The following is a 21,589-nucleotide window of genomic DNA, read 5'->3' on the forward strand; positions in this document are numbered from 1 at the left end:
ATAGGGTGTACATATAATTAGAGTTGAATGTCATTAAAGGCCCATTCAGTGATTTGCTCATCCGGACGATCGTAAAAATCATCAAAATTCAGATTTTGGTACCTTTGTAATTGGCATAGATGTGCTAACATAGCCTGCTAGTGGTTCGGTCGAAAGCCGTGTATTTTAGACAAAATAAAGCATTTGCATGATTCTGGACTTTTGATACTGACAGTACAAAAAGTCCGACTCGAGATCGAAAGAAGCTCACTCTCCATCGCACTAACACGCTGCTATGCGTATTGTTTCTACTACTTATTACATCAGTAGCTACTATTTTAAACAAAATACACAATTTTAACTGTTTTTCATATTTGAATTGACCGTTAGTTTGCCTCGGTGACCTTTAACATGTTTAATTGCTTATTTTGTTTTCTACTACAAAAATTAAGCGCCTGTTTTAAATCAATTTAGACTCTACTTCCCCGTGTTAGAAACACACTGGACTAGGAAGTTTTTCCAGTCGATTGGTGGCGACTGTACTAAAATCTCGATTTTCTCGAGTCGATCTGAGTTGAAGTAGAAAACCTTTCTAAAACTTCTGTTTTTTGACTAATTTGTCGATGTCTTCAGGGGAAAAGTGGTTTAATGAAATTCTGTAGACTTATTCTTTATTTCTAAGCAACTCTGACAAATTTCCATTTTTTTTAATGTTCCTGTGAAATCACTGAAAGGGCCTTTAAGGCAATCTTACCTCTCCTCTGACCACCCTTTCAGTTAGTTCCAAAGCTCCACCAAGTGCCAAACAAGCACACTCATATGTAGCCTGAAATTCAACAGTGGTAAATAAATATTTCAGTTAAAGAGTACAACATTTGGAAATACAAATTTTACACAATTTCCTTTTCCTATTCTTTATAATGTATGATTAGAAAATATCTTCAAATTTCATTTGAATAAACATAATTGTGACGTGTCATGTCAAAATCAGACACTTTTGGGCAGGTTATAAATTTTGAGGTTTTTACATATCTTAAATATAGAGATATTTTGCTGCATAACGCCATTTTCCCCCAATGAAATCGGACATTCCTAAGCGAAGATAATGAGTTCGTAAGATATGGTATTATAAAATTGGAAATTGAGATATCGGCCTTTAAAAATATTATTGACAATATTGAGAGTAGGAATTAAATTGAAAAATGTCTCAAAAAGTAAAAGATGCCAGTTATATTCCGATCTAAAACTATCAGACAATATTTTAAACATTAATAACATCACAAATTCAAGAACAAACCCAAATTGTGAAAAAATCACCCCAGGCAGATTTTTGGCTATTTCTCCATTTACGATCCTGCCCAAAAGTGTCTGCTTTTGACATGACACTCATACATGACGTCACATATTATCTATCTCCAATCTCTTTTGATATTTATTTCATATTTCAAATGTACAAGTACAGACAAGTAAGTACAACCTAAAAGGTATCTCTTTGGGAATGAAGGAAGTGAAACAACTAGGAACATGGCTTAATATCACTAGAATATAGGGAAAACAACCCAAAAGTCATATTCATAAATATTTCCGTATTGGAACAACTGATTTATGTTTACACTTCAACATGAAGTAAACTTCTACATGAAGTAACTATTTTTGAGAAAAAAATCTTGTCATTATTTTTCTTTCTTCATGGACCAAAAAGTTACAATATTTCATTTTTTGTTGTTGTTAATTTCAAACATTTGGCTAAAAATATCAGCAAGCAAATAGAATATTACATATTGCACTTTCATGTACTTGTACATTTTACTAAAAGATATGATGGCATTAAGACTTGCTACCACAAAACATGCATTTGGAGCCTTATAGTTTTAGATGTATAGACTTACAGTCATAACTCACACATAACATTTTACCATAAAACTTTATAATGTAATATATAAGATAAGCACAGCAAAATGAAACATGCAAGCAACAGAAAATGTGAATAGTACACAAAACACACATGCAACGTACAAGAACACAAGCACAAGAATTAATGATGCAATGATGCAAGCTCTCTAACTTTAAGTAATGAATGGGTTATGTACAATGGACTATTCTATTTAAAATCCACACTATCCTTGTGGAAGATTTGGGAAATATCTTCCACAGAGGGAGTATGAATTCAAATGGAATGAGCACATTAGGCAGGTCCATTTGAATTTCATACACCCTCTGAGAAAGATTCAACATGAATCTTCCACAGAGGGAGGGCGAGTTTCAAATGTATGCCTTTTATCTAAAGAGATTATACCCAAAGAGTACCAACTCAAAATTGCCCTGTGTGTAATGCTATGGTAAAAGGAGGGCAAATAGTGTACCTGTAGCATTGTTTCAAATAACCACAAAATTGAATGATAATTTGATAATGCTGAAGTTTCAGTGTATTACAAAGTTTCAGTGTGCATTTTTGGCACAACATGTTACACAGAAACACAGCACACTTTGAATCAACATTATTTGCCCTCCATGAGTGACACATTAACATGGCAGAGTCGCTACTCTTTGGTTGTATTTCACTGCTTTTGCCGATGTAGAGCAAATTATTGTGTAAATATAGAAGTCGGATCCTGATTGGCTAGTTGTATCCCATCATAAAATGTTGGTACCTCATTCGCTGAGAAGCCAGCATTGCTTGAACCTGGTGTGACCCGGGCTTTTCTATGTGCTAACCAGGCCATGTGCCATTAGTAAGTGCTAATAGAAGTGCTTTGCAAGAACAGTGAGGGACGTTTAACTCAGAAAAAAATGAATGTGAGATTTTTAGGCAAAGTGCATTTTTTATTTAAAAACTTTTCAAGAATAATGAACCATTTATTAAAATACCTGGAAAAAACAATAACATAAATCCCAAAATATTTCAATGGTTACCATAGCTACTTGAAAAATCATGGGTATGCTATGGGCACAATGATTTTAACATGTTTTTCTCTATTGTGTAATAATGGCTGTTTTTATTTAGTCAAAACTGTATGTTGAATTTTTGTTGCTTCTATTCACAAACCAAGTTGGTCAGGAAAGGCTTTTGCTGTGATTTTATTATTGCAACCATGTTTTAATAACCTGAATGTATATTGGTTGCAATTTGCAAAAGATATTTCACTAGTCTTCAAAATATTTGAAAAAGCAATACATCCACTGGTCACACATACACACACTCCTTCCTTTCTGTGCCGCAATACAGGACCTTCTGTATTGCTATCAAAATGAGGACTTCTGAAACAATGTTTAATCAACATACCAAGGACCAAAATGGGATTCTGTGGGGTTTTGTGGGCAATACATGTAGCTGTGTATGATCCACAGTACGAAATATGCCAGCCCACCATGGTCAGTATTTCTAATGCACAATTGCGTACATATATCTTTAAAATGCATTTTGCATGCAATTGCGACCTACTGCACACCTAAATGTGTCCACCCACCCCTACACATCAACACACTGTGCAAGTACTTGGTGTTGAGATATTTTCAGCAAAAGTGGGTCAATTTATCACACACAAAATATCACTAGCATAACCAGGACTGAGGAACCCTGGAGCGGAGTGACTCCTAATAGCCTCAAATACATTAGCTTAAAACAGGCTGATTGTAAATGTTTTTGCACTAACACCTGGTGTGCGTACACAACTTTCTGGATATACACCCCTGAATATAAGGTGCAGACCAATCTTGGCTATACGTAAAGAGCAAATGTTGCACTTTCCAAACATGGATAAACAACAAGTTGCTATTTTGGAATAGTTACATTGCTAAATGATACTCCGCCTTCATCATCAGGCTCCATGTGCTCCTTGAGCTGGGGTAATGTCATTGTCTGGGTATCCTTGAGCAACTGGAGATAATCTGGCCTGGGAATGAAAAAAAATGCTCACAAGAAGAGTCTTTAAAAAAGACAAAGGTCATGCCATCAGGTCACCAATCTGTCAGGACACGCTGCCTCAGTCTGATGTGTACAGAAACCAAGGAAACAAACATGGATTTATTAAACTAATAACTGAAACACTAAATAAAAATGTGATTAACAAACTCAGAAAACGTAAGTTAAAAACTTATTACGATTATGTAATCATGAACAAATCAGGTCAAAATGGGGTCAGAAGTAAACATGCAAAAATCAGGCTTGCTACAGAGCCATTTACAGATATTTACAGAGAACTCTGTTTTGATTAAAATGACATAAAATTCAAAATCAAGGTAACTTGACTTATGGCCACAAACACCACCCTATTTTGTACATAAAGTCTATGGAAAGCTATTTTGTGGTATAAACCATTTCATGTCCCGTTAATTTGAATATCTTGAAGTTGCAAAGATTTTAGCCTGTACTATTCATTTGACAGTGTACAAAAGCAAGTCACTGTCAGAACAAGCACAGCAACATAAGCATTATGCAGAAAGCAATAGATTAAGGAGGGTAGATTAGTAAATAATAACACCTGTAGGGATTTATATTGCAGGTCTTGTCATCCACCAAGTGGATCTAAAGGGCGCTTTTGTGCAGCAGTATTCAAATAGCAGCTATAACACAATTTAAGATTATACGGCACGTAAAATAAAAGACCTGTTCCCACAAAATGAGAGGAGAGTCACCAGAGATGCTAAGAAGATATGGGTCATTAATACATGCCACAAATTAACAGAAAACAAAAGAAAATCTCCAGGTTTAGTATTGTTTGAACACCAAGGTGGCCATAACCCGGAATAGGAATTTATTTGCCCACTTTCCTGTCAATTCATGGGAAAAGGTCTCAAATAGCTTCAAATGTCCCTGCCAAATTACATGATCAAAAATGGCAAGTTAGTAAAATGATCTCAAATGACCACTAAATGACATTTAACCTCACAAATGTTGCCATGATACTACATGTCATTATACCCAAGAGTAATACGTTGCAACCCTTTTGAACTGAATCAACCCAAGCATGTTGGAGTAATCATCAAAAGAAGCCTATGGCTAACATATTTGAACACATATCCATAATACACGCATCCAAACACACCCCACAGGCAAACACGCTCTCACTGAACTCTTACATTCATTGGGGACAATTATAGTGATGAATATTTACATTATTAAATGACACAGCTTCATCATCGTTACCAGTCAAGATTTCTCTAAGTTCTTCTAATACCATGGTCTGTGTAGATTTGATGAATGCAAGGTATTCAGACCTAATAAAAATGATTATACATTATAAAGCACTGTAAGCCGCATCACTAGCCAGGGGATAAGTTGGTATCCAGGGTCCCCAAGACCTAGGCCAGGCTCAAGGAGTAGATAACATGGGATGAGTTGATATCCAGATGACATATGGCCCAGGCTGGGGAAAGGTTAGATGATGCAGCAACCTGAATCTCAATCTACTCCCCTAAATCTTTATCATATGATGAATACAGAATAAATCACATGTTGTAGGTGAGTGGATTGGGATGGAGGTTATTGTGTAGATGACAATTAAGGCTTGAATAAAACTGAAATGAATCAAACTGGATTCTCTCAAGTTAATCTAATGAGAATCAAGCAACTTACTGCATGTGGAGTAAGCATCATGATATTTAGAGAATTAGTTTTGATTCTTGTAAATAAAGTTAAGGAGAATCATGGTTTAAGACATGCATGCAAATGATGCACACCTACAAATCACATCTTTACTTCAAACTGATTATCTTAAAGCAACTTTAAATTTTGTTCATTTTGAACAATTCCTAAGTAAAAACAAAGTTTTTGACTCACGTTTTAGTGACGTTTCACCACTACACTAGTGGCTTCATCAGACTAGCAACTCATCACATCTGACTGTTTCCTTTTATGGGTAACAGTAGGCACCGTTGAGGGCGTGATGAGTTGGTCAAAGATGTTGTTGAGTGCGTAGGCCCCCTCATCCTTGTTTAGAGTGTCATGTCCTTTTCTGCGGATCCAAATGGCTTCCTTGAGCCACCTGGTAGTCTGATCAGCTTCACGATCAATGACCTTGGATTCCTCCCAATTGATTGAGTGATTTGTGGAGGCAACATGGTCGGTGATAGCAGATTTGTGAATCTCAGTGACAGAAGATTTACGATTTGCACGTGTGAATGGTCTGGCTTCAAATTTCTCAACCTCTTTTTGGTGCTCTTTAAGGCGGGTGCCAAAGGGACGGCCAGTTTCGCCAATATAGGAACTGGGGCAGTCACCACAGGGAATCTCGTAAATAGCCTCCGCTTTCTGCTGGGGGAGAAGTTTGTCCTTAGGGTGGACGAGCATACTGCGAATGGTGCGATGTGGTTTCATGGCAGTAGAGAATCCATGCTTTTTGAACACACGGGAGACTCGCTCAGAAACGCCCTCTATGTAGGGAACCACAACCATGCCTTTGGTTTTCTCACTGTCATCTTTTCGCTTTGTCGTAGGTTTTGTCTTAGGAGTGGATCTGTCTTTTTGAACTTTTTTAATAGACCAATCTGGATAGCCGCAAGTGGTCAATGCATCGCGTATTTTATTCTCCTCAGTTTGTTTGTCCGCTTCCTCTGTTACCAACGCGTCACTCCTGTCTAACAGCGTTCTAACAACTCCCAGCTTTTGATGTAAGGGGTGGTGGGAGGAGAACTGAAGATATTGATCAGTGTGCGTTTTCTTACGGTAGATGCAGAGTTTTACTGATCCATCCGGTTTTCTGGTGATTAGGGTGTCGAGGAAGGGGATCGAACCTTCGTGTTCTTGCTCATATGTGAACTTGACGCTGTTGGTGGGGTCAATGGAATTAAGATGATCTGTAAGGCTGTCTACCTCTCCTTTACGTACTATTTCCAACACGTCATCTACGTATCTTTTCCAGAGACGCGGGTGACAGGCTACCGGGGCCGTGGAAATGGCTTTCTGCTCCAGCCACTCCATGAATATATTACACGCGAGTGGGCTGAGGGGACTTCCCATAGCCATGCCGAACCGTTGGCGGCAGATATCACCAGAGTAGCTAAAGTAGGCGACAGTAGCAAGACAAAATTTTGTAAGTTCGATGATGTCATTAATTGTGAGAAGGGTTCTGTTTTTGAGGTCTTTATCCTCACTCAGTCTATCACGGAGCACATGGAGAGTGAGATCGATGGGGGTACAGGTAAAAAGCGCCACCACATCATGCGAATTAAGAATCTCATCTTCTGTGAGGACAATGTCTTTCAAGTCTTTCGCAAGACTTTTGGAGTTCAGAACATGATGTTCGGATTGACCAACAATGGGGCTCAGAATATCGGCTAGGGACTTGGCCACATTATAACCGATTAAAATCTATGATGGGTCGCAACGGGGTTCCATCTTTGTGAATTTTGGGACTGCCATAAATTCTTGGAACATTTTCAGAGGTGGGATACAAGAATTGCTTGTCTGTCTTCTTGATTTTATCCTCTTTTTCAAGTCTCTGCAAGATGGAAACTAACTCTCTTTTATGTTTTGCCGTTGGATCCCTGTCTAATTTTTCATAAGTCTTAGGGTCGCTAAGGAGGGCATCCATTTTTTCCTGATATTTTTTCAACATCTTTGACCAACTCATCACGCCCTCAACGGTGCCTACTGTTACCCATAAAAGGAAACAGTCAGATGTGATGAGTTGCCAGTCTGATGAAGCCACTAGTGTAGTGGTGAAACGTCACTAAACGTGAGTCAAAAACTTCGCTTTTTACTTAGGAATTGTTCAAAATGAACAAAATTTACAGTTGAATCCTACATTCCTAATGAACTTGTTCAAAGATTAAAGCAACTTATTTGAATTTGGTTATTCCATTCAAAATCTGCCACACCCCTTAAGATTTAAGAAAATTTTTCACAGAGGGAATATGTTTTTCAAATGGAATTAAGAGTTATTTTTTTGAAATCCATACTCTCCCTTCATATGGCTTCACCTATATCTTCCACAACTTAAGTTTGTATTTCAAATGAAGCTACACGATAATCTATTCTATTTGAAACACATACTCCTTATGTGGAAGACTTTAGCTAACTATGTACAGAGGGAGTGTGGATTGCAAATGGAATAGCCCAATTGGATAACTTTGGCCTTTGTGCCCTATCTGACCCCTTAAGGCTGGAGGCGTTGTGCTGATCTCCCCACATCGATGGCCTGTTAATATCTTCCCACAATACACCTTTACTTGGTTAAGGGGGTACTACACCCCTGGCCATTTGTGTGCCTATTTTTACATTTTTCTCAAAAATCATAGCGCATTGGTGACAAGTAAGATATGTATATTATAGGGGCAAGGACTACAACTACTGCACTGGAAATTTTATTTCAGCACAGACAACAGTTATGGAGTTACAGTCAAAAATGAGGGAAAACCAGTATTTGATCAATAAATCAATAACTACCTGCCTTGAGTTGCTGAATTTTCAGTGCAGTAGTCGTAGTCCTTGCCCCTATAATATACATATCTTACTTGTCACCAATGTGCTATATTTTTGGGGAAAAATGCAAAAATAGGCACAAAATTGGCCAGGGGTGTAGTACCTATTAAGGGTCATGCAAGACAAAAAAAATTATTCATTTGCTCACAACTCTTGCATACCTTCCAATGTATAAAAGAACTATGGTAGCTCTAAAATAAGTAATAAAGTAGCTATAAAGATGCATCTACAGCAAATGTAATACAGGCATATATGCATCAACATCTATAAATAGGAAACCTTGGTCTTTTAGCATATTATATTATCACAAATCATGTGCATGACATGTCAACAATTAGGGTGTATTCTTGGTTTAAGATATTCAGGAGTTCAACTAGTGTAAATCTTCCATTGAGGAATGAGCTATTACAGTTGAAATCAACATTCCCCCTGTGGAATATTTAACTTAAGTCTTCCACAGATGTAGTATGGGTTTCAAATACAATAGACAATTGGGTAACTTCCATATGAAATACTCACTCCAGTTGTGGAAGATATGGATATGGAGTACGGATTTTAAAATAATTAACTCTATCCAATTGTAGAAAACTTTTCTTATATCTTCCTTAGGGTATGGCCAATTTCAAATGGAATAGCCATATATAACAGGTTATTACAACTGAAATACATACACCCTATGAAAGACATGACCTTAATCTTCCACACAGGGAGTGTAGATTTCAAAGGGAGTCATCCAGTCAGGTAAGCCCATTTGAAATGTGTCGAAGATTAAGGTCATGTCTTCAATACAGGGTGTATGGATTTCAACTAGAATAGCATAATCCAATAAAAGGTCCGTGCTAGGATAATTCCTTGCAATTTTACACAAAGGATAAACCTGAATTAGACGTCCAATTTACCTGCAACAAACACAGTGCATAAGGAAAGAAAAGTGATAAACCGTTGTCTGCATCACATACTATCGTAAGCTGCCTGATTTTTGTTATCATTGTTGTAGTTCATATTGTTATATTATATTTCAGCTTGCTTCTTTCTTTAATGAATGGACATGAGGTCAGAATAACATATAAAGTTTTTTTACAGTGAATCTCGTCACAATTAAATTACAATTGATAATAAAAATCACAAAAGGCAGCCTTTTGAGATATGACAGTATGTGAAGCAGACGACAAAATGTATGATTATATTATGATTACATTGTTGTAATAAAGTGACTCTCGTTTTTCACCACCATAATGCTGCTTAAGCTCATCTAGTGGCATAGTCCCAGTCGACTTCATGAAACTCAAGTAATCTTTGCTGTGGATAAAAGGTAAAATGTGATTAAGGTAAACAGAATTCATGGTGCTGCTTGTGAATATATTTTGAGTTGGAATAAAATTAGGCTATTCCAGTTAAAATCCATTACACTCCTATCTTCCACACAGGGACAGTGAATTTAAGATAGGGTTACCTGAACGAGGGACCCCATTTGAAATCTACACCTCCCCCATGGGAGATTAAGATCATGTATGGATTTCAATTGGAATCGCCTGGCATTAGATTGGTACAAACATGATGCACTTCACTGTTTAAACAAAACGTTTCATAGCCTGAACAGCAAATCTATTTGAAAATAAAAGCTAAAGTTCACCTGAAATTGAATGTACTATAACAAAGGACATCTTATTTTTATAAGGGCACTTATTGATTTCAACATCTTTATTCAGTATGGTTTGATATATCAACAGCAAAACCTGATTTCAAAAATTTCATTTGATTATTCCGATTCCTATTTAGCATTTCCTAGACCTAGCTATAATTATATGTATTAGATCGTAACATAGGCTATTGTGTTGTTTGTATTTACTGGCAGAAAATACAAAGTGGAGAATTTCTTTGGCATGGTCGAAACTGAAATAAATTTTATGTGTACATAGTACAATATGTAGCCCTGATGGTATAAATCTCTCAACTTTTTTGAGGTAAATGGGGGGATGAGGTTGTGGATCACAAAATGCCTATTTAACTCTCTACACGGGTGTCAACTGCTGATGACAAGTACCAAATTTTCTTTTAAAATTTTAAGAAAATCAGAATTGTATATTTTCACACCAAGTCATGATTGCACATAATTGCTATTGACCTGCATTTCGCAAACTCTTAACTGGCTGATACAACTTTTAGTCAAGCTTACCTACAATTCTTTTTGCCAAAAAATGCCTCAATTGTTGGCTAAAACAGTTAACATATCATTACTTTTCAGTGGAGAATACATTCAGGGTGCGACATTTTCTTGTCCATATGCACCTACAAATATATATGTGGCGGTTTTCAAACACTAAATCCGCCCATATCAAGTAAGATTCTCATTTAATCATTTAACAGCAGCATTGCCAACTAAGTGAAGGCACACTAGCATATAAAACAAAAATATATACCAGCCAGATGGAAATGGACATACCATCAAGATTTGCATAATAGCGCATATGGGCACCTTTGACATAACTGGAATATTAGGCACAAACTTAAACTGCCCTGCCATAAAAATCCACCAACAAATAAAGGCACAGACCCTCAACTCTTGTTGGCATTTTCAGAGGAGAGGGCTCTCTATTTGTATGTGAAATTTACCCTAATGCAAAGAGCTCATGTGCACCATTAGGCAAATCTTTAGTTGTTTGACATTTTATAAGTATGAATAAATGTAAAATGTTTACAAATGTAAACATAACGCTCATTCTACAAAATCCGGTGCCAATCCACTGTAAAAATTGAAAAAAATAAAGTTGTTCAAAAAGACCTCTTTTTTTTGTTTTTTAAGAGCAAATGTATCACTACTTTCAGATGTAAAAGATTGTCAACACCACTTGTATATTTTTCTTTCAGGACTTCATGATGTTTTTTAACACTAAAACTCAATGTAATGTGAGCTACGTTACCGGCTACAAAATGGGCTGGTTTTACTTAATCCAAGGTCATAAAAAGCAAGCGAAAGATCACTTGAGTGAAATGTAACACCGATTTCACCATTTCATAGAAGTTTTGAAGATGCATAAATGAGTGCGTAACGTAGCTCACAGTAACGTAGTTCACGGGTTTTTAATGTTTTTGATGTGATTTGCGAACGTTAGAATGTTATGTCGGTTAATTCTAATATAAATGGGGTTCGATCACTGGTACCTATCACATATTATTAGGAAGTACTTGTTATACAAGTGCATACTATGGAATTCTGGTAACGTAGCTCACCAATCTTAACATGGTCGGTCGAAATTTCAATGTTTACAACATTTCTATGCCAATAATGCTACAGCATCACGATTTTTACTGTAATTATAAAAAACCTATGAGTGTTTCCTTTCAAAAACCGTAAACTACGTTGATACCTCTGTTTTACGTCTTTCCAATAACGTGTGTTAAAAAGGGGTAACGTAGCTCACAGCGTTTTCGTGGAAAGTGCAATTTATCTTAGAATTACACAAAGACGTTTTAATCACTAAAAAATAATGTTGATATGCAATATGATGATGCCTTATCTAATTAATAAACAACAAATATGTAAAGATATCGCATTTATTCAAAGAAAATATTAAGGATCAGATTTGACACTTGAGCAGTGGAAACGCAATTTTAGCGATTTTCGAGCCTTTGCAAGGGTTAATCAGGCTGAAGAAAGCATTTAAAGTATGGACAACTATATATGTCCGTGTAGATCTCGTTTAGTTCTACCAGAAAAACAACATATTTGATGCCCTAAATGCTCGACAAAGTATTTGTGGACCAAAGAATGGAAAAAGGGCTATTGGCACCGGATTTTGTAGAATGAGCGATAAGCGCCCATCTAAACCAACTTATTTAATGGAATTTAGATGGTACTGTAAAAGTCAATATTTTCGCGAGAAGATATTTTCGCGATTTTGAAGATTTTGTCAATTGCACGAGAATTAAATTTCGCGGTTTTGATATTGATACAATAGAAACCTAATGCAAAAGTTTATTTTCAGCGAGTTTTTATTTTCGCGATTTTATGTCCACTCGCGAAATTCGCGAAAATAAAAACCTCGCGAAAATTTCTACTTTTACAGTATATGCAAATTTCACAGCCACAACATATTGTGAAGTCACATTTTATACTGTGAATTTTTATAATTGAATTTTAAGAATTTTATAATCTTAATATTCTTACCCATGGCATGACAAGATTTCTTCATCAGTGGCTGATCTGATCTGTAAAATAATGGTATATCAATGGATAAATAAACTACAGAGTATTGGGGTAAGAAAAGTCTCAGAATTATTCTTTTCATTGGTGAATTTCTATATTCATCAATGAGGTACACGTAGAACCAAAGAGTACTCACTCTGCCATGTTTTTGTGACAATCATGAAAGAAACATATGTGTACCTCCCAGTGAGATAGAACCAAAGAGTAACTGATTCTGCCATGTTTGTGTATTGCTCATGGAGGGCAAATAGTGTACCTCCCAGTGAGGTAAAACCAAAGAGTACTGACTCTGCCAGGTTTGTGTGTTTCTCATGGAGAGCAAATAGTGTACCTGCCAGTGAGGTAGAACCAAAGAGTACATACTCCACCATGTTTGTGTGTTGCTCATGGAGGGCAAATAGTGTACCTGCCAGTGAGGTAGAACCAAAGAGTACTGACTCTGCCAGGTTTGTGTGTTTCTCATGGAGAGCAAATAGTGTACCTGCCAGTGAGGTAGAACCAAAGAGTACTGACTCTGCCAGGTTTGCGTGTTTCTCATGGAGGGCAAATAGTGTACCTGCCAGTGAGGTAGAACCAAAGAGTACCGATCAGATAGGCGAGATCTGCTAGTTTCTGTTGACAAGGGGCAGTCTTCAGCAAACGGCTCTTTTCAGAGTCATCAGTAGACAAGGGGCGGTCTACATGTCTCATTCTTAGGTACTTTGTCCTGAAGAAGTCAGAGCTACTCCTGACGAAAGCTTGACAGTTCTAAACTTGTCCGACGGCGAACCCGCTAAAACCCACTAATTGAAATTCAAACAAGTTGAGAGATTCATAACAACATTTACTTCCTCAAGCGAACATAACAGCATACTTACTGGAATAGAAACACATCTGTCAATAAGGTTGAGCTCTTTCATTCGATCATGACAAACAACAATTATTGTGGGCATTCTGACTTTCCCATGTCACTGAGAAAAAGAAATATAAAGAAATTTACTGATGAGTGTATGCACATAGTTGTGTGAATCTATTTTCACCTGCAACCATGGACTTTTTGTATGAATTTTAAACTCATAAAACGTGGACACACATACCGTCAATGTCCACAGTTACAAGATCTATTCCAGAGGGTGCCACACAACTTGTATAGTGTCAGGTCCATGGCCTGGCATGGCAATTAATTGTCAAATTTGTCTATTAAAGTCCACAGTTTCACAAGTAAAATGTCAAAATGTTCAATGTCCTCAGTTGATGTGAACTCCAAGGGTCCACAGTTCCAGGTTAATATGAGTAGGGATGGGGTGTGAGGGTTTTTATGTGTGCATACATTCTGACTACATAGATTCAATGCTAAAGAGAGGTTCTAAAATCTGACTGCCTTGTGTGAGAACTTAAGGTATATGTTGATGTTATATGGCACATTGTCTTCCTTAACGGGTTATGCCATTTTAAATCGACTTTCGGAAAGTTTTTTGATACATTCATTGATTTCTCAAAAAGTAAAAATCGCAGTTTAACAAATAACGGTTCAAATGAAAGCCATTATTGGGGGCTAATTGTTGTATCACTATGATAGGCCTGACACCAATATAAACACTTGTTTCGGTGACCCAAGTTCATGGTCATTTCTGCTCACGCACTTTTTTACAGATGGCCTGGAATTTCATATTTCGGTTTCAGCGATTGCCCGAAAAAGGTGGTATGTTTTTGAAAAGCGTTTCCGCTTGGAATGTAGATAGTTATTGTTGCTATTACTCTTTGCGATTTTAATTTATGCCCTCTTTAGCCGACAATTTTCAATGCATTTTACACAATAGATACGTCGCTTGCATAAATACCGCTATTTTTAACAGTATCGTTTTTGTTAACCAACATAACATCAAAAAGAGTTCTCAAGACTTTGATGAGACCATAGATACCAAATCGGACTACATGTGATGAACAGATTTTACACTAGAATCAAAAGAACCAGCGTAGGCCCTCTCAAAATGTACTTTTTTTAAATATCGCGTTGTGATAAAAATGACTGCCTTTTCCTTGTTTTTTATAACAAGGAAAAGCTTTACTTACCTCAAACTTCAAACGTAGTGCTGTCTCGGTGTCCGTTACTGGTTAGTATTATTCCGATTAAGCGATTTTCATGATTTAGGCCTACTTAGCCTACATTTGAGCAACTATTTGCCCACACCGTACGTGCGAATATATTCCAAATATGGCGCTGCATTCAGTATCACGCTAACGACAAGGTTATACTAAGATGTGTAAGACTTTCTGACACTATATTCACGGTTGTTCTAATGGCTATTCAAACTTATGACAAATTTGGCTGGTTTGCGTTGTTCAATACCATTTCACCTAGTCTTGGTACCAGCGGTTTGTGCTCCTCCGTCACTAACGGTGACGGAGGAGCACAAACCGCTGGTACCGAGATTATTTCACCCTGATGTGACAGTGACGTCACATCCGGGGTCACGCCAGTATAAAGTTGGTTTCCACAGAGGAGTAAGATATCTTACTCCTCTGTGCTGGTTTCATACTACCATGCCGGTTGCAATGAGCGGCGTGGCGCCGCATTGCAGACAAACGGACACAATCAAGACTTGTCATTGGTTGAAACGCTCTGCCGCTTGCGGTGTTCGTGATCGCGCGCCATTATCGTGATGATCGGGGATTCCTTTTTGTGATGAAGGCACCAGCCGAAATGTCCGTTTTCAGAATGCAATGAACATAACTCTGTACTCCCGGGAGATGATGTATTTTGCGACACTCATGGCGGGAAAGAGATATGAAACGAATTTTATTAGGTGCAGCATCACTCGCTGGAGTTCGATGGCGCTGGTGTACATACGCACGCGCTTAAAGACACCGCATAGATGCGCGAGCGAAACAGCTGTTCACAACGCGTTGACATCACTACCACATCGGGGTGAAAAATGGTATAGGTGATAGATGACTATGAAACCTCAAACTCGCCCCTCGATAAAGGTTGGCAATTGAAGCAGGCCTCAGTTTAGCGAACTTTGTCTAGTTTAATGCGATGCGAGTGCAAGCGCCGCTCAGACTGTGAAGGTTTCTGGATACCGAATATGGGTTTAGATTAGGCCTATATATAATTTATTTTTGGAAAGGAAAGTCTAATCTCGGAGCCTATTCAATTGAGAAGGGACTAGATTTTGTCATAATAATATAAAAATTAATACTTAATGCCTCGCGATTTTGTTGATATCCAGCCATAGTATTTTAATTGATTAAACTGAACATAAAGCTATATCTTTACTAGCTTCATGCACTAATTTGCAGACCCGCCTGCCTTCTACATGTAGTGAGTACCACATTAGATTGTGTTTACAAGAAATAATAAGCGCTGCCTCCTCGAAATTTCTTATGCCATCAGCTTTGATGATTAAATATTATCTACAACTCGGCACCTGTGTTCAAGGCCTTTCTTTTATCTATTGACCTCAAAAGAAAGGATTAGAATGATCAGAATGCCGTCCCTGACCCCTTTCCACACATTAATAATGAGTCGGTAAGGCGTGCTACCGTTATACTTCAATGAGTACGTATGGCTACTACGCAGTTCAATGGCCTTATTGTGATCTGGCGGGAGTTTTAAAAGCACGGTCCCTGACTGTGTGGGCATATTTCAGGACAAGGAACAATAGAGACCAATTGCCTGGCAATGACGTCACATGTAATCCCAGTCTATAGTGTGATTAGAACATTATAGGCTGGTGGTCACTTATAGTACGATCAGTACGAAAAGTCCAATGCGATTATTAATATATTTTCTAAAATTAAAAGAACCACTTTTTAGCGGGAATTTTTGTAAGTTACACAGCTGAAGTTGTGAAAGGGTTGAAAGACTACAATATTACGGCTTAAACAAGAATTTCTTTGTTTGATCGTTATTCCTATAGACTCATCCCTTAATATGAGATCGCTTTCGTATTTACCATGTCAAAAAAATGACAACTTGTAGGTAAATTCTAGGGTGTTATATTTGAACTTTGATTCACTGCATGCACGTGAAAAGATAGATTTCTGAGAAATAATGAATTTGAGCATCTTACCTCCCAAATGGGCAGTCATGTTTGGTCATTCTCTCATCATATATCAGGCCAGTCCTAAATATTCAAAGAGAGGTAGAGAAGAGAAAAAAACATTGTTTAGTATCTATTTTACATGTACTATTGACTGTATGCAGCGTTAGAAATATGCCTCAATATATATGTTACTGGCCAACCAGGCCTGTACCTCTGAAAAGTTACAGGCAGTAGATTGTGTAATTACAACGATAAAATCATCTGATTTACCCAATCAAAATGGTGCTTACTTACCCTGTAGGGGCTGCTGGTGGAGCATCAGTAATAAGCTGTGAGAATAAAAGAAAACTTATATGTCATACTCGGTAATGGAATAACATTGACTTTACACTGCTTTCCTGCTATTTTTATCTCACACAACCTCCCACTGACAAAATTTACAGGTTGTAGCTGTGTCTGACTTTTAGTTTCTGTTTTCTACTGGCCCTCTGGGCCAGTGAGATTATAAAGCTACTGGCCCAGCAATAAATTTACTGGTACATCTTTCTTATTATTTTCTACTGCAAAATCAAGGAACTGACAACCAAGTAATCCATCTCCTATTTTGGGAGATATCCCACAGCCTAACATTTAAATCATACCATGCTTGATCATGTTGTTTTAGGATTGGAGGTCCGCATAATTAACAAGAAAACACTCCATTTTTAATATTATTTGTATCGGGTCACTCAGATTCAACAGTCAAAACAAATGTACCATTACCTAAGTGCAGGGCATGAAATGTCCATAGTGACCTCATTTATTGAAATTGGTTGCACTATAATGTTCTAATCAATGGAAAGCACTGCACTAGAATAATTCTGACAAACACAAATTTATTTCAAGAGGGGTGGTGTCTTTTAATGAATTACCTCAAATAGCAACAAAACAAATCCCCTTCCAGTAAGCATTCAAGCATATTTTATATTCATACCACCATTTTTAGTTCATTACTTTTCTTTGTGCAATTTTGATATTTAAAATGCTCCTTCACTATAACTATGTGCATCTAATGTAATCCCAGCTGGCATGGGTATTTAAATGTATTTTTACATACTGTTTTTATAAAGTATATTGTATACAGTCATGTGCAATTCTATCTTATTATCTGTATTTCATATTTAATTTCAATGTATGTGTTTTTAAAAGATTTTGATGTATTTTGTTTGACCCCTGGGCACCCTTGAAAAACAGTGCTTGCACTGATGGGGTTTCCCAGGCAAAATAAGAACTAATAAAATAAAATACAATAAAAAATAGTTCTCTTCTTCAAGAATGCTTTGTGTACAAATCAATAGGGCATCCAATGGAGCAAACTGTAACTTTTGAATATTTGCATCTTCCTTGGGATTTTGGATCACTGTGTCTTTATTCTTGACAGATTTCAAAGAATGAGGTCTTAAATCTGAGCTAGAAGATGCAACTATTGGCTGCTGGTTCTAATGTTGACAAATCTGTCTTTGTGTAGGATATACAGGGGTAAAAATAAGTGGTATGTGTACCTGAATTCTTTTGCGCACTGTACATGTATAATGACCTTCAGGTAGCCCATACCGGAAATTCAGACCAAGTAGTTTAAGGATTAGCAGGTACAGGAGTTCCTGGGAATTTGTCACAGGTCTAATTAAAAGTTTTCTTACCAATTTTGTCATGTAATCCACCAAAGCATCCTCCTCCTCACTCTTCTTCTTCTCTTCTCTCCCCTTCTTTTTAGCTGCCTGCAAGGCACTGCTTCCTTTTCCTTTGGCAGATTTTGCAGACTTTTTTCCCGTAGATTTTTTGCCAGATTTATTACTGCTACTTTTACCCTGCATTAGAAAAATACACATGTAAATGATGTGAGCCTGAGAAATAACTACTCATCAAGCCTCAAAGCTATTTTAACAATTTTCTTCAGAATTAGCATTGGTGAGCTGTATAAATACACACACAATGTACATGTTGTACATATTTATCTGTACACATGTACACACACACAAAAATAGGCCTGCCCTTTGGCAATCTCCTTTATATGTTATTTACCGGCCCAGATATATATTGTATGGATTTTGATAAAAGACAACATGAAAAAAGATATGTGTAATCAAATGCATGCAAGTCAAGTGTTTCCTCCATTCTGTAAGAACTACAATGGCATCAATAAAGCTTAATTTATTGCAAGCCTTGAAATAAGCAGGTGCTTGGAGCAAATTTGCGCTTGTACATGTAAAGCACCAATTGCTCCTGGTCCTGGTAAAATTCAATCAACCAGGAGCAATTTTCTGAAACAAATTGCTCCTGGTTCCAGTTTTGCACTTGATGCAGTAGTGCTGGTACGCTGTACTGTATATATGCAGAAAAAGATTAACTACCGTATTTGAAAATCACTCCTGTTTCTTATAAAATCCCAGTGAACCAGGAGCAATGTTCAAAAACAAATTGCTCCTGGTTCTAGTCCGCTTATTTCAAGGCTTGTTTTATTGTCTGCCAAATTAAAAATCTCCACTTTTCACTGTATCAGGTCACCCAACTCACCCCTGTTGTTTTAGTAGTATCTGGGGTAGCAGTACTTGGTGTAGAGTCCCCTGCTTGCTTGCTGTCCTGGCCTTTATCTGCCATTGTGTAGTTGACCTGATAACACCTGTAGGTTAAAAATTAATCTAACTCCGAGTAGTTTCTTTCAGTTAAGTTTAAGAAAATACAAATAAACATAATTTTTCACCAGGTTAAGCCATCACAAATAATAAAGGAGACAAGCAGAAAAGTGATTCCGCCCAGGACCCAAACCCAGGGTCTCAGGTTTAAAAGATCTGTGCCTTAACCACTCGGCCACGTACAGAAGCTTTGTGATTAGGCTGGTTGAATTCAAACCAATAAGTGGTCACTTAAACTTATCTCTTCCACACAAATAGCCCATGGCAGCATTAATGAAATAACAAAGAAGTCCAACCAAAAGTTGTATATATGCTAAAATTGCTGAAAAATTTTGGTTTCAATTATGAAGAACTAATTAGTGTGTACAAAGGCTATGTGCGTCATGAGTATTCAGATGTCACCTGGCACTCCTCGAAATCAAACTAAGTCCTGCAACAAGATCTTCAGGCTTTTGCGGATTGGTCCAGTACATGGCTCATGGAATTTAACACCAAAAAATGTGACGTCCTGAGCATCACCCACAAGAGGAAGACAAGCGACTACCAGTATACCATCTTCGGAGACGTCCTTGGCAGAGTCAACCAACATGATTATCTAGATGTTACTATACATGTATCCCATGCAGTGGCGTAGCCAGGATTTTGGAACCGGGGGGGACAACTTGTAAATGTACCGACAGATATATTTTAAGTTAAGAGCGAAAAATGAACCCTGGGTAAAAAATAGTCTATTGTTAACCCAATTTTTTTTCACCAACGCCTTCCGTCTACCGACGACCTGACATGAACCAATGGCCATGACAAGCCGGGGGTACCAGGCCCCCTGCCCCCCCCCCCCACTGGCTATGCCACTGATCCCATGACCTCAACTGGAACAGCCATTCACATCAAATCATCAACAAAGCCAACCAAACACTAGGTCTTCACTTGCACCATGCCACAAAGATGTGAAGGTTCGAGCATACGAGTCGTTGGTGTACATCCTGGCTTAGAATACACTGCTGAAGTCTGGAACCCTTACATCTATAATGGACCGACTAGAGCAAGTTCAGCGAGCAGCTGCAAGGTTTGTGTATGCTGACTACTGCAGAACTACATCTGTTACACCTCTCCTCAAAAACATCGGATGGGACTCCCTTCCAGCCACCTACCTAGCAAGGCAAGACCATGTGTTCAAATACAACATCCCAACTGCTACAATTGATGCCTACAAATTCTCCTTTTATCCAAGAAGCATCCGGATATGGAATCAACTACAACTGTACCATCTGCCACCGTCACTGCTCAAACTACTGCTGCCTTCAGGGACTCAGCTCTGCCTACCATCAGGATGCTGCGCCCCCAGCTGGATCCAAGCTTCTGTAACTTCTGCAAGCTCCTTGTACTAGTGCACCTCGGTTTCCTGATCTTCGTTTTGTTTGGATTTGTTTGTTTCTTCACTTTCTGCACCAGCACTGGCTATGACGTCACACAGTCATCCTAGTATAGCTTCCAGAAAGCTTTTTAGGATTAAGTACACCCATCGAATGTGTGTCATCGGCCCGGTCATTAACCTCAGACACACACATACAGGGCAGAGTTCTGCAGTAGCATGTTTTGTTGACATTTTTTTAAATGTTTACTTCCATGAGTTCTAATACCATCAACTGACAACTCAAATACAAAGGATATCAGTTGGCAATTTTAATGTAATGCAATCAAGCTTACAACACTATCAGTCTTACAATGAGCAGAAAGTCACTGAGAGTGAGTCACACCATTCAAGTACCAATATTGATTACCTCAAGTGCCCTACTGCAGTGAACAGATATGACCCTGTGTGATTTCCATTTATTTTGCAATAACAATTAAACCATGTTTTCCTTGGTTTTGGTATGAAATCGACCAAATAAAATTCAATATCATGTCAATTTAGAGTTATTAAAAGTGCAGTTTAGGCCGAAAGGTGGAGAAGTTTTTTGAAACAGGTTCATCAGGTTTGGTTATATTAACGAAATAAACAGGTTTTTAATTTGTCAAAACCAGTGAAGAAACTGACTATTTTCTTGCTGACAGTTTCGTCAGTGAACCACTGACTGTATCGAAGCTTGTTGATGAATGGATGTGACGTGGCCCCGACCGAGAGAAAGGGGAAGTTTTTGTTTACAAACCGGGATCAAGGATCAAGAAAGACGACTGGAGAGCGGATGGGCATAGGTATTTTTTGAATGATGTCAAATTACTGTGGTCGATCGATCGTAAGTTAAACTTTTATTGAAGCAATTTGTTTCAACCCTTTGAT

General features: G+C 37.7%; 1 protein-coding gene across 3 annotated transcripts in view; it reads right to left on the reverse strand.

The window, feature by feature from the left end:
* Positions 1–16,963, reverse strand: part of LOC140148051 (histone deacetylase 6-like) — a 63,968-nt gene extending 47,005 nt beyond the window's left edge. For 2 of the 3 annotated variants that reach the window (XM_072169892.1, XM_072169893.1), the window contains exons 1-6: positions 16,931–16,963; positions 16,664–16,717; positions 13,466–13,558; positions 12,570–12,610; positions 3,770–3,872; positions 734–805 (exon numbers count right to left, since the gene is read on the reverse strand). In XM_072169892.1, the coding sequence (XP_072025993.1) occupies positions 734–805; positions 3,770–3,872; positions 12,570–12,610; positions 13,466–13,540 (291 nt within the window). In that variant the 5' untranslated portion in view covers positions 13,541–13,558; positions 16,664–16,717; positions 16,931–16,963. Of the gene's footprint in view, positions 1–733; positions 806–3,769; positions 3,873–9,597; positions 9,701–12,569; positions 12,611–13,465; positions 13,559–16,663; positions 16,718–16,930 lie in introns of all 3 variants that reach the window. The other variant, XM_072169891.1, reaches the window with a different exon arrangement.
* Between the last annotated feature and the right edge of the window lie 4,626 nt (positions 16,964–21,589).

The sequence above is a fragment of the Amphiura filiformis genome, chromosome 3 (assembly GCF_039555335.1).
Source record: "Amphiura filiformis chromosome 3, Afil_fr2py, whole genome shotgun sequence".
Taxonomy (NCBI): Eukaryota; Metazoa; Echinodermata; class Ophiuroidea; order Amphilepidida; family Amphiuridae; genus Amphiura; species Amphiura filiformis.